Consider the following 15,500-nt stretch of genomic DNA (forward strand, 5'->3'; position numbering starts at 1 on the left):
ACTGTGCTAACATACAAGGGCCCATGACATAATGGATAAAGTACTTAGTAAAATTCAGTTGTAAGTTACACTCTTCTGGAGGTTGAAGGTTCAATCCTCAGTGTGGGCAACACTAAAAATACAATTGTGGAATACTTAGGACTTCTACACAATCATAGCTGACAGAATGAAAACATGCTACCACCATGGATTAAATAGAAGGTTGTCTGAAATTCTGCACAGATTCCCAAGTTCAACAGAAAGATACTTGAGTTCAACAAGATACACCTGAAGAAAGTTGAGATTACATTGACCAAAACGTTGTGTGAAAAACACTCAAGATGAGAACAATAGTTCGAATAATCCAAATAATAGAAATTGACATGTAAAAGTTGAAATGCAATGTGAAAAATATCTCGTTGCACAACTTCTTTCTTTGAATGTCCCTATGGATATGGTTCCAAATTTACAGTAGTTCCTTATGTCTCAGTTACAGTGTGCTTTGTTTGGTGTAAATTAAACTAAAAAATAAACTAAGAAAGGGAATGTTTTTCTAAACTTGCATATACTCATTTATACTCTATTATCTTTTCATCTGCTTTTGTTCTTCTATTGCAATTAATACATAAGTATTTATTTTATTTAGAATTTTTGTTATAGTATTTCAAAGAAAGATACATTTTTGTTGACTGATATTAACTATTTTATATAAATACATCTGAAGCATTTTTAAGAGTTATAAACTTCTTCAAAATTGGAATGATACATTATTGTTTTTTATATTATGTACATATTTTAAACTGTTATCATTATCGTCTATGATTGTTACATAATTATTTCAATCATTGTATAATCTGTCTTTCTTATAGTGCCATTTGTGATAGTTGATAACTTCTAACTGAACCCACTAGACTGTACTAATTTCATGCTGCATGTTTTTCATATATCTTGTACTAATTAATTTTTCCTAAATCCCTTCACCAATAATTCAACTCCTAATTTTTAGTTGAAATTCACGCTAGAATATATCATAATCAGTATTTTAATCTACTAGGGTTTATATCGGATTATGTGATTTTTGTGGTTTATGAATCTAAAGTGTTTAGTATGATTATTGTAATCGATATGCTTGTATGTAAATAATTAATTATTGTTTTTATTACGATTATTATTTCTAATTCACGATTCATCTACCTTTTGCTTCTTATTACATGTTTACATATTGTGTCCATCATTATAATTGTCTTACTTAAGAGATTACTAGTCTAGAATATGTGATTTTTGAGCTCGAATAACTATTAAATTTTTTTTAATCCTCTTAATCTTGAATTAATGGTCAACCTGTATGATGAAACCAAAAGGGTATGATATTTTCTTTTCTGTCCTTCAGATATGACTTGCTCTCTTAATCACTGATTCTGTGCTCATGTATTTTTGTTTTAATCTTTGCAGACATTAGATGAACTCTCTGAGTTGCTCAGTATGGAACGGTCAGAGCTTGAGCAAACAGTCCATGATAACCGATGTGATGAAATTTCAGCCATGTTCAATATGATTATGGATAAAAAAAGAGTCGCAAAAGGTTTTTTCTTTCTTTTTCACATTTTTATTGCATTAAATATTACATTACATTCCATGGATAAATTCAAACTTGGTTTTGTGACCACTTTTTTCTTTATTTTCCTCTTAGAATTTTGATTGATGAGTACATACTTCATACAAAGTTAGTTTTAGAGTCTTTAATATGAGCTTTTATGTATAGTTAAAACACATAGCATTTTAAGGGTGTTAGTTTTTCATATAATATCGAAGATAATTACTGTATTTGATGACATACAGAATGTATTTTGTACCCAAAATAGTTAAAATAAAATCACCTTAAAACTTATTTACAAAGTTAAGAACATTTTAGATGAATTTTATCTCAAACACTCCCAACTGTACATAATCATTTTACTGTAAATGGTGGTCAATTATGTTAAACAAAGCTCACTAATATTCAAACAACACTGCTACTATTACTACCAGTACCATAAAAGAATATATTATATCATCATCATACTAAATGATCCATTATATTTAAACAAGAAAAGAACTAACTTAAAAAATAATTTCAAACCTCTAATCTAATAAATATAACATTAAAACTGTGGCGAAATATGTATGTCTTCTAAAGTATCAAATAAACAGAAGTGTTTATATGTGATAATTACATACTCCATTCACAATGCCATTTATTAGAACAGTATCTGTGGCCAGTTCATGTATTTGGATTAGTACTTTAATATGGATATCTTTATACAGTGAGTTCTTGATTATAACAAAATGGACTACCCTGCTTGGTATTGAAAGATGCCAGACTGATTATGATGATTTAGTTTTGCCATGTATTGTTAGCTCAATTCAAACACTATATGACTAAATACACTATAAACTTCTTCAAAAACGTAACGCCTCTGTGGAATATAATGTGATACTTCTAATATGTTTACAAATCTCATATGCAATCAAATATAAAGTTTGAAATATGCTAATAAATCATATTGATTGCTTGAATAACTTTTAATATTACTTCAGTATACAGAAATGAAAGCATAGTGTTCAAACATAATTAAATTTTGAATTTCTTATTAATTTTTTTTCTTATTTCCAGGTATATTTGATATGGATCATACGGCTAAGCCTGACATAAAACCTCAACGCAAAGAACGAACGGGAAGAACGAAAAGAACCCGATCTTCACTGCCAAAACCTAAAAACACCTGTAAGTACTAATTTTCAATTATTTTGTAATAAATAATAAATAATTTATAAACGTTTCGAACTGAGAGAAATTTACATGATTTTGAGTATGTATCATATTAATACTTGTATAATATAAAAAGACTTATGGAATGCAAGATTTCATTAAATCTTAACAAGAACGAGAACAAGTGTTTAAAAACACCATGATTACCCTTTATTTTTCATTTGTTGATTATTTAATATACAACAGTTAAAAAGAATATTTTCTGACATATTAACATAATAATATATCACTTTATAGTATAGTGGAGTGGTATTTTATGTACACTTTGATTTGAAGAGAAATTTAGATACATAGATAATCTCCAACTTAGGGTAGTTAATAAACTATGTAAAATAGCAGAAAAAGGTATTATTCAAGAAGTATTTCTAGGAGGAACCAAATATGCTTCACCCATAATTGTTATGAGTGATGTTAGAATTTGTCACGATTATAAAATCAATATAAATTAGAAATTTTCCAGATTCATATAATATTCCAAATATGGAAAACACACTACTTTCATTAGCAAGAATGAAGTGCTTTACAAAAAATTGACTTGAAAGATGCATAGAAGCACATTCAGATAAATGACCAGTTTAAAGAAACTATAATGATTAACACTCTCATAGGGTCTTGTATATTATATAGTGTAAGTACAAAAGTTTTATTTTTAAAAATCAATAGTGAAGGCGCCATAGAAAACATGATAATATATCAGAATGATATATTGTTGAATGCAATCAATGAAGAAGAACCGACCCCCCCACACACACACACAAAAAGTTTTTTTAAATAATCAGATATCTTAAATACTCGAAGAATAGCAGAAATGTCTATAAACACGCATACATTTATATTTAATTGTAAAATATTATTGTTCCTCAGATACTAAATTTTAAAAGATGGTAGTTTGCTGGATCCAATTTAATGCAGACGTTTCTCCTCCTAACAAGAAAAAAGAACTAGAATCATGTCTGAAGTTGGCTAATTTCTATAGAAAATCCCTACCAAAATATGCTGGAAAATTCAAGCATTTTTGACTTGCAAAAACAGAGACCATAATTCATTTGGACTAATACAAAACAGACATCCTCTATTAAGTTTTAAAAAAATTCTCACACACAAAAAAAAACTATGGTAATGATTTTTGCCCATCAAAAGACATTGTATTAGCTATGAATTAATTTCTATCTGTAATTTTATCTCAGACTGGATATCAATTTATATATCTTTGAAGGACATTAACGAATGTTAAAATGACCTATTCTAATAGAGAAATGGAAGCACTGAGAATTGTATGGAATATGGCTGATCAGAATAAAATAATTTTTGTTTGGAAAAAATTTCTTGTTGAAATTTGATCATAACCCTTTAAAATTTATTTTTTATCATAGGGAAGAATTGCTGAAAATTATTTCATCTAGAATATTAAGATGGACTATAAAATGGGCTTATAATTGTGATAGTCAATGTGTAAAAGAAAGTAAGATATCTCATGTGAATGCCTTATAAAAGTTTTATTTTGAAAAGGGACAAAGTGACAAACTACTGGAAAATGTCGAAGATGAATTTTTGCATTGGACATAAACTAACATATTACTCATGAATCGAGTAGATCGAGAGATATTATAATATCCAGTCTTAAATCGAATCTTATCTAGAATAAAGGACAATGAATGGAGTAACTATTAAAAAGCTATACAAAGAGTGACATAAAGTATTAATAAAAAAAGAGATAATTTGTAATGAAGATGTCGTAGTGCTACCAGGAATATGCAGACAAACACAATAAAAAGTAATGTACATTGTGGGATAGCTACTACACAGAGACATTTAAAACTTGAATCTTGATGGCTCAGATGTACTCACTATGTGTAGAATTACATGCATAAATGTCTTAAAAAATAATGAATTACACACATGACTTAAGAAAACAGAATAATGATCTAGAGATGTTTTATATTCATTGAAACTTATTCAGCCTGACCAGAAATTTTGGAGTAAAAGATAGAAAAATAGTACATTGAAACAAATATTGCAAATAATATTTGTTAGAAATAGTGTACCAAAAACATTAGTATCCGACAATGCTCTTTAATTTTGTGAGAAAATCTATGTTCATAACTATGGAGTAAGGGGTGCTTCAAATAGCAAACATCCCATATCACTCACAACCCAATCTTTTTAAAAAGTAGAATAAATCTCTGAAGACTGAAGCAATGTCTCTAATTCCATGTGCCTCTTTTTTTTTTTGGGGGGGGGACTAGTTTTCCCCACATTTAAAACATTGGTGTCTAACTACTCCCGTGATGAGGCAAGTAAATAACTATTATCTTTTAAAAATTATTTTCTGTTTTTTCCTTTCTTTTCCTCCTTTTTTGTTTTTTTTAAATAATATTGCATAAGGTTCCGTTTTATGATAATGCAACTCTGATTCATTTCTAAAAAAAAAAGGTCAATGTGCACTGCTTGTCCAACCTGAAAAGAGTGTTTATTCCGAAAGCCGTTCTCAACACGGGGAGGTTGAAAATAAGAAAATGCCTTTTGGAATTACCACCCCCAACCTCCCTATGTTAAGAACGGTTTTAAGTTGATGCAATTTCAAGATCTTGGTGGCGAATGCTGGAACCTATACTGAATTCGAAACAAAACCCTATACGATAAACTTTATCATATTATTTGTTGTAAGAATTTAAAAATTGCATTACACTAACAAACTTTAAGGGCTTAATAACATGGGATTACTGTAAGCACACCCCATATAGAAAAAATGTACAATTTTACATATTTGAACAAAAATATCAAACATGAATACAAATTCAACAATAGGAGAATGAAAAAGTTATTAAGAAGTGTGACTTTAAAAAATGTTGAATGATGAAATTAAATGGCATTTATATTTTGTGAATTGGGTCCAAAACAAATAAACTAATTAGTTGAATGATTAGAAACAAATAATATTTTAAGGGAAGCAAATACTACTGTAAGAATATACAAGAATCTAAAAAGACCGTATACAGAATATTGTACTCATTCCTGGGTACCAGTAGCTAGACATAGGAATGCGGATATAATATTAAAATTTGAAAGCCTTCAAAATAATTAAACTAATAAAAGAAATAAGATATATATGGAAATAAATTGGAGTTCTCATGTCTAGCTACTTAACTAGGCAGAACAATGCGGGGAGAATATCTTGTGATCTTCAACATAATTGTTGCCATTTTTTAAATATAAAACATGTTTTTTATATCTTTGCTGGCACTGAAAATATATTTGCAAGAAAGATTTCGAAACACAATCTACCACACAGTCAAATTTCTTTTCAGAGAGAGTAATATAACAACTTACCTACTCGTACATTCTTAGAAGATTTAATAATAAACTGGATGAATTCAGAAATAATGGTAAAATAATGAATTTACAAGGGCATTTGGGGGTCAAGAATTTTATTTTTGTATTCCTGTTCATAACCATTATTATTATTTATTCAACTTTAATTTCATTCGAAAATTAATAAACTGTAATATATCTGTAAACATATTCTTCTTGCATCACTAAAAATGAGTCTCTTCATTTTTGTATTAATATTTTTACTCACTAGGAGTTTTCACACAAGACGTATTATTATTGTTGTTGTTGTTGTTGTTGTTGTTGTTGTTGTTATTATTATTATTTTTTTATTTTTTTTTTACAATCTAATATATATATACACATATATCAATTAGATGGCTACACTGAAAAAAAGAGAATCACTCTTTTTCCTAATATTTACAAAGACATTAAGGAAATGAGATAGTTATTGAATCATCATCAAGAATCATCACCATGTGAAGGTTCCCTGTATCAAGCTAGAAAACTACTCACACCTGAGAGTATCCTGTACCTCTACAAGACCATCATTCACCCATGTATGGAGTATTATTGCCACATTTGGGCTGGTGCATTAACCACTAGCCTTTTCCTCTGGGATAGGGTTAAAAAAGAAAGTTTTCAATTTAATAGGTTCTACTATGTCAACTAAGTTCCAACCCTTGTTACATCGCCACATTGTTGCATCTGTGTTTGTTTTACAAATATTTTAAGGGGATGTGCTTTGATGAACTCATTGTATTTGTGCTCCCTCGACGTACATATCCCTGACAAACCTGCTTAGGAACAAAATCTCACCCCTTCACTGTTGAGGTTCCTAAATGCCAGAAAGCTTTCTACTCTAATATTTTCTTCCCTTGAACGACTAGACTTTGGAATTCCTTCCCTCGAACAGCTAGATTTTGGAATTCCTTTCCTGCTACCTGACTGTATTGATTTGCAGAAGTTTAAATGTAATATAAAATCTCACCCCTTCACTGTTGAGGTTCCTAAATGCCAGAAAGCTTTCTACTCTAATATTTTCTTCCCTTGAACGACTAGACTTTGGAATTCCTTCCCTCGAACAGCTAGATTTTGGAATTCCTTTCCTGCTACCTGACTGTATTGATTTGCAGAAGTTTAAATGTAATATAGAGCAGAATCTTGTTAATCCTTCCAAGGCATGGTCCCAAATAGTAGCCCCTTACGTCCAAGAGGCAACATGCCTTGTTAGGGGTGAACGTGAGTAAAAAAAAAGTGAGAGGGAGTAAGAGAAATGCATTGATAGTTAAGAGGGAGATAAATGATTTGTTCAGTAAATTGTGAATTAGAATTAATTAAAACAGATTTATAACAGATGTTTAAAAATCATAACTCAATCCTAGAACTAAAGTATATTTTAGCATGTATTTTGTGTTATTGAAACACATCATAACAAGCCTTAAGAAAACAAACGTTGATAAACTCGCATTTAATAATACATACACATTATTTGTTTTCAACAAACGGTGAAATGCAATTATTGATTAGAGGAGGTGCAATAAATTAATAAACCTTAAATTATTATTCCATAAATGTATTTATCGATAATTGATTTTTTTTTCAATAATATTTATTTATTTATTTTATTCATTTATGTTCGTTCCTTTCTTGTAGCAAGTCCTAATAACAAAGAATCAAACGCAGAAAATTTAATTGATGGGGTAGAACCGTCTCAACAAAGTACAAGTTTTGACTTCCTGGCTCTTTGTTCAGCTCCAACATGGCTTGGCCCAGGAAGACGGCGTTCAGGCAGACGGAAATCCCGCTGGCCGGTATTTCATATTTTTCTTTAATTATTTAACATCTTCAACAGGTATGCTTGGTAATGTATGGATGTTTAATGCGTAGGTGTAAATATTAATTTTTGAACATGTATACAAATAAGAACATAGAAATTGATATAGCAACTTCTATATATTCATAAATAGATATATAAAGAAACACACCAGCCCTAAATCTCGCTTGCTGATCTATCTATCTCTCTCTCTATATATATATATATGTGTGTGTGTGTGTGTGTGTGTGTGTGTGTGTGTGTGTGTGTGTGTGTGTGTGATGCGGCATTCTTCTTAACACTAAACGTCGTCTGGAGATTATATGCAAAAGAGGTATTGTCAAATATTCTAGGTAAAATTCATAGATATGTGTTATTAAATGAAATAATTTGTACTATTATGTATACCGAGTAAGCATGAAGGCAATTAAGTCTTAATTTTCAATTTCAGATTAATATTTTTTGCAGTAATTATAGCAATTAATAGTGTCAATGGATGATTTGCAAGAACAAGAATTTAGTATTATGGCTCATAAAAAAAGAACTAACAATGAATGAAAAGAACTATATAATCAAATAAATTAGCAAAGGAAACTGTTCCCGACAAATTTCTAAAGAATTTAATTAGGGATAATCAACAATCAAGAAAATATGTCAAATGGGAATTCAATCAACTTAAAAAATGTCTCAGGCTGAATTCAGGAATTTAGCAAAGTGCGATCTATTACATATCTAAAGAGAATTCATAAAAAATCCAAATGCGTCAAGTGTATTCATATTTAAAGCCAGCAGAGCTCCTATATACCAAGGTAAACAAGATGTAAAGCATTAAGGAAGTTGTTGATGTCAAAAATGAAATAAATATACCCATTTAAATGAAAAAAAAATAAGGAAATAAGATCGCAGCCGGCAAAAAATACATGAAAACTAATTTCAGTAAAGTGCTTTTTACAGATGATTCAAGGATCATCTTTGATAATCTCGATGAATGGGCTTGCGGATGGGTTTTTAAACTACATGATACAAAACAATTTTTTTAAACGCTACCAAGGGTTGAGGGATCATGATATGATCTGGGATTATTTGTAATCGGTTTTGGGGCCTATTTAAAGTAACAGACGGGGGTAAGATAAATTCCAAATGTTACTGTGATTTTCTAGAGCAATATTTCTTTGAATGGTTCAATAACTAGTCTTTACTAATGCGTTGATGCAAGACTACACATCAAGTCATACATCAAAGTTTACGAAATCCTGCTTGAACGATTAGTGATTTGAATCCTATTGAAAACCTGTTAAACATCCTCAAGAGATATATTTATTCTTATGGAAGGTAATTCAACATGTGTGACCTCTGGAAGACAGTTAAAGTTACTGCAAACAACTAACCAGCAACTAAAATTACAAATCTAACATCAGATTTTTAACTTTAGGCTACAAAGTATTATTAAAAAGCCTTTGTGTAGTAAATTTTTGGAGGTTCTTATTATTTTCTGTTAATATATCTTATTTTAAAAATAATTTTTAAAATGTTTTGTCTTTACAAAATAACGAATTTGTTCTATAATATTTTAAAATTATGTTTTACATTAGTTTTACAAGGTATAACAATGTAAAAGTATCAAAATAAATAGTTGTTAATAAACTACTGACAGTCAAATTAGTCTGTTTTGTAAACTTTATATTTTTTTCCAACTAAAAGCAATAGTTTTCTCTATCAGTATGTATCCAAGTTAATAATATTGAGAAGAATCTAAGCAACATCACAGTAAGACTTTTCACTTTAAAGACGCAACTCTTTATGACAATTCATAACTCACATATAATCTCTAGATGCAGTTTAATGTTTGCATATTTAATATCATTAAATAGAGAGTTAATTTAGTCCATGAGAATGGAAATGAACAAAGAAAATTATAAAGTAGAGTCTTATTTTAACATTTTGGGTTTCTTTGTGCATTCTCAGATCTGAAGATTAAATGGACTATGTAGTTAATACAAATGTGCAAAGAGGAGTGTAAAACAGAAAAGCAGTATGATAAATAATAAACTGTTAGCAATAAGTTCCAATATTAACTATATATATATATATATATATATATATATATATACTATTATATAAAAAGAACTTTGCATGTGTGTGTGTGTGTGTGTGTGTGTTTGTGTTCCCTATGGACTCGAAAACGAAAATTTCGCACGAAGATAGTTTATGTGTCTGGCAGTGTTATTAGATAGGTTTTGTATCGGAATGTCTTCAATAAGTATCGATAATCGAAATAATCTGATGAAAAAAAGGAACAGGCAATTTGAACTAAAGTTAACACCTTACACAGCCTAACAAGTTTTATTACCACACAAGCCCAAAGGCCTGACATATAAAATCAACAGTAGGTTCTTTGATATGACAGGGGTGTGTTTGAAAAGAATGTTTTTGTTTAAAACACAACTGCACCATGATACTTTACTTTTACATTTTAAACTTAAATTCAAACTATTATCACTGCACAGACAGTAAGGCCAGTAAGTTCTTTAACATGATAGGAGCCCGTTTGAAATGAATGTTTCTGCTTAGAGCACAATTGAAGTATCATACTTAACTTTCTTTATTTTTAAACTGTAATTCAAGTGATTATATATAAAAAAAATAATTTTATAATACCAACAGTAGGTTCTCTTCAGTGCAATGTAGACGACAATACATAGTGCTGTCACTGCAGAGAAGCATGTGAAGCTTCCTCCCGATGCACTGCAACGGATCCTCAACTAGAGCAGGCAATCAATCGATTTGATTGAAAAATGAGCGATTTCACCAATTTCGATAACAAAAAATTATGAGAATGTGAAACATTAGTTGATCATCACTGAATGTCACGTGTAAAGTCGGGTCTCCCTACTGGTTATATACTAGCGCGGGTTGGGCACCCGACCTTACCGATTCATAAAATACGGTTAAATATATTTTAATTAATGCAGATTTCGTATTATTATTACAGAGCCAATTCTCTATTGAATATTATATTGTACCTAATATATAAAGTTTCAAAACTTAAAAATAAATGCCTTTGGGGTCAGAATCGAAACTAAAACATTTAATGCTCCAGCCATGTCTCCTACCAAAGTTGAAATGAACAGTTTGCATTTCAACTTGCCAATATATGTCTGTATGCGTTATTCATTCTTCCAAAGAAACATTTTACTCGTTATAAATCATTCTTGGTGTATCATTATTATTTTTTGTTAATTTCAGTGTTATGTAAACAGTTATTTAAGAGTTTATCGGTTAAATATTTACCCTCACAGACAGACACGCACATACATTTACTGTTTTATATATCTTTCTCTCTCTCATATATATATATATATATATATATATATATATATATATATATATATATATATATATATGTGTGTGTGTGTGTGTGTGTGTGTGTGTATGTGCGTGTGAGGACAATTTTCAACCTATATACTCAACAAATTTTTGATCTACAGACTTGAAATTTGGTATATAGGGTATTCAGACATGTGGAAAACTTTTTAATCAGTTTTCATTCGGAAAAAGGGCTGTTAAGGGGGTCAAAAATGATAAATTGGTATGTGAGGGTCATCAGATTTTTATCTTTTTGTCAACTGTTCCATGAATGTGCATGCGTGAATCATTCATATGACAGTTTCATTATGTTAAGAATAAATCTGTTTGAAAACACTTCTTAAATACTGTGTCTAGCTGGCCTAATGGTTACCGTACTTGACTTACTGTCTTTAGGTTTTGGTTTCGATCTCAGCTCGAGTACTTTTTTATTTTTACTTACAAGTATTGAACTATTTAGAAAAAAAAACATAATACTCGCATGCACATGTCTCAGTTTCTTTCCGTTTTATTTTACTTCACTTATTTAAAAAGGAATTTAACGTTATGTTTAATACCGGGAAACGCCGGGTGCATTTTCTAGCACACATACACACACAAATATATATATATATATATATATATATATATATATATATATATATATATATATATATATATAAACTGGAATTTATTTTTGACAGTTTATCATACTGCTTTTATATAATATAGTTCATCTGTGATCTTGCAAAACGTTTCTATGTTAAAACATTCTTAAAATAGATAAAACACTAAATTTGTAAGTAAGTAACTTGACATGACCTGACTCAAGCGCATAAAGGGCTAATTTATTTAAATGATATTGGCATTCAAATTTCAATTTCAAAGGATTCATTTCAAGTTTTGTCTACCTAAAGAAATATTCTTACATAGAAACTGTTTGCAAGATTGAAATGGGCTGAGGAATATTTTCTCTTATTCTACTTTAAAATATTTAGCACTTTACTTTTTTTAGAAATAAAATTTAAATCATTGTCGTTCAGGGTGAATCGGTCTGAATACATTTATATAAATGCGCGATGTGTGAGTGTGATGAGTACTCAATATAAATGGAATTAAAAGGATCTATTTATTATATATAGACATAGTTGCATGTGTATTTGTGAAGCCATATTATCAAATGTTAATTTTTATTTGAAAATCACCTAAGCACTTTATACAGGTAAACATTTTCTGATTTAAAATTATCCTGTTCAAACTTATAAATTCTGAATCACTATGTAGTTCTTAATGTATGTGTGGCATTTTCTACACAGATATAAACACATATTGTTAAAAACAAGAGAACATTTTTGCTTATTTATTATCTAATCATATCTGGCTAAATCTACTAATAATACAATCAACATTTTGTAAGAACTATTTGAAGTTCAAAATAATATTCAAATAAATATTTATATATTTTTTATCTTTTTATAGATATTTAGTTATTTTGTTAGTTATTGGTGTCCATATCAGTTTCAATTTGTAATAAGTTTTTTTCGGAATCTACAATGAGTAGGGTGATTTTTTAATGTATTTATTAAAAACTGTTGAAAAAGGGAAAAATAACAAATGCACATGGAAAAAATGTATTTTGTGATTTACATATAATAGGACTATTTATCATTACAAATGAAAGACTGGTATAGACACCAATTTTTAAACTGGGCCACTATACAATAGCCAAAATCTGGATGTAAATAATGTAAACTACATTTATTTTTACTTAAATATTCTGCTAGGAATTAAGGATTTTATGAGTTTACAAATAAAACCTCAAAAAACGATTGTGATCAAACGAGAAGTGGGTTCTTTCTTATAAAACAAAACAATAGTAATGATGCTAAATAAAAATGATTACTCTGATAAAGAAAATCGATTAAAAATATTTTTAGATAGAAATAGAAAGATTATTCAGAAATAGAAATTAAGTAGTTTTTCTTTAATCGGTTTTATAAAATCATAAAGTATTTAATATTCATTTCTCATTATATCTATAAATTATCTCATATCCACTGAAAAATTTCAATTGTTGTTTAGCTGTTAGATGATCTAATAAAAGCAATAAAAGATATTGAATATTTTCTTTAACAATTCAACATCAAGCTAATTTTGTACCACTATATGATCCATATATTAACGAAAACGTTTGTGATTTCTCATTGTTGATAGCTGTTTATTCTATCATGTTTAAAAAATTTACTTAATTTAAAAGTTTTCACATTTTTAATTAAATTTATTCAAGAAATTTGAAATTTATATTTCGTTTACTATAAGATATTAAAAAATTAAACCAGTGATAGAAAATATATTTATTTATAGAAGGAAGCATTTTGGTAAGTATTATGGAGGTATTTTGAGAAATGCTACTTCTTTACCTGCAATATATATATATATATATATATAACTCATCATCTAGTGAACTGAATCGGAAGTAGGGAAACATAATAAAAAGGGTGGTTAAATTAAAGAAGTTAGTGGCTCTTATGAAAAGGATAATTTAGGGAAATCAGTTAGTTACCCTATAAATCCTTCTTGTAAATATCAATGAATGATTTTGTTAGTTTAGTATTATAAAAAAAAACCTTATTAATGTCACTGTATACGTATTACTTTTTATAATAGTTGTTATTAAAAGTTCCCACTTGTATAAACATTCGCCTGTTGTTTTTCATAGTAAAAATGATTTGTTAAAACGATTATTTTCTAATTTCAGAATTGTTATTGATTAACATGCTTACCATTTCATATGTTCCATCATTTAATACAATTTAATGTACTCTTCTCTGTAGCAATAATAAAATTTAGTTAATTTCTTTTGACAGATTCTCACAATATATTATCTCATTTCGTTTTTAATTTTATTTTTATTATGAATGAATTTCATAAACGAATACAAGCAGCATAAAAATTATATACAAACGTTTTTAAAGTTTTAAAAACTTTCAAAATCATCATCATCATCATCGTCGTCGTCGTCATCATCATCATCATAATCATCATCATCCATTTATGCTCTGAGTTTTTCTATTGCTTTTATAATTCTAATTGTTTTGTTATTTCTTCTACTCCTTGAATACTATCCATGTTATGAGCTCTACTACTCAAATGAAAACAGGCACTGATGCATGAATGTGGTTAGTGTATACGTGTGAAATCAAATTAAAATCTAATACGTTTTGCATTTACAACTTTTATTTAGTTTGTGTTCTGCACTAAAATAGATGCACTTGCATATGCACCGTTATATACGCTTTTTAACTACCTTTTCTTCTAATTTATTTTCAATACATATATTTATATACAAGCATATGTGCATATGTGTGTGCGTATATGCAGTAGGTGGATGTATATTTGTGTATGCGAATGTATATAAATATATATATATATATGTATGTGTGTATTTATTTGTCTTCTTTTCTTTAACTCTCATAAAATGATGACAACAAACTTATTTTTGCAATGACTTCACTAATCAATCCATAAAAAATAAAATCACTTGATATCTGAATCTAGAACTGTTGTCACATGTACACAAAATGAATTAAAGATATCACAAAACTAGACTGGATCTATAACATCAACCAACGATATTTAAAGTTAATTTTTAATTTAAAGAAACCATGATTAATTTAATTTTATTTTCCACTCATTAATAGTATTTTCCTGCATGGATATCAAAAAAAAAAAAAAAGAGCTTTTAAAAAGATTCGATGAAAAAATGCGACGTATATTTGGAATGCTTAAAATGGCAAAAGAAGTTGCCACTCTAGTTGCCTTACACAGGGGTTTTATATTTGCTTATCTCTCCATCAGAGTTTAAGCTTAGCTATTTAACAAAATATGAAGTAGTGATATTTTTTTAAATATTGCAATTTTAATGTGGTGTTTTTGATTATGATTGAAGTCTATTTGCCTTTGGCTGTGACTACAAACTTTTTAGCATTTTTATGTTCTGAGTACATACTGCTTGGCTGCAATTTTTCCCAGTGGAGTTCTCAATTTGAACAAAAAAAGGTAAGCAGTATTTCTCACTTGTTAAGTTATTATTTGTTTATTTTATTTATTAAAAAGAATTAATAAAAGTATTTTGCATGTGCTATTTTTATAAGCAGCAGTTTCAGTTTTCAAATCATACAATGATATTGGACAAAGGAAAATTAATTTGTACATTGATTT

General features: G+C 28.7%; 1 protein-coding gene across 3 annotated transcripts in view; it reads left to right on the top strand.

Moving 5' to 3' along the window:
• Positions 1 to 15,500, top strand: part of LOC145291414 (uncharacterized) — an 879,668-nt gene that overhangs the window by 627,873 nt on the left and 236,295 nt on the right. For all 3 annotated transcript variants that reach the window (XR_013869410.1, XM_080137226.1, XM_080137236.1), the window contains 3 exons: positions 1,432 to 1,561; positions 2,633 to 2,743; positions 7,775 to 7,932. Coding sequence is in view for 2 of the 3 variants with exons in the window: in XM_080137226.1 (XP_079993352.1) it covers positions 1,432 to 1,561; positions 2,633 to 2,743; positions 7,775 to 7,932 (399 nt within the window). In the remaining variant the exon portion in view is untranslated. The remainder of the gene's footprint in view (positions 1 to 1,431; positions 1,562 to 2,632; positions 2,744 to 7,774; positions 7,933 to 15,500) is intronic.

The sequence above is a fragment of the Euprymna scolopes genome, chromosome 2 (genome assembly GCF_053919585.1).
Source record: "Euprymna scolopes isolate OS-2025 chromosome 2, ASM5391958v1, whole genome shotgun sequence".
In the NCBI taxonomy this organism is placed as follows: Eukaryota; Metazoa; Mollusca; class Cephalopoda; order Sepiida; family Sepiolidae; genus Euprymna; species Euprymna scolopes.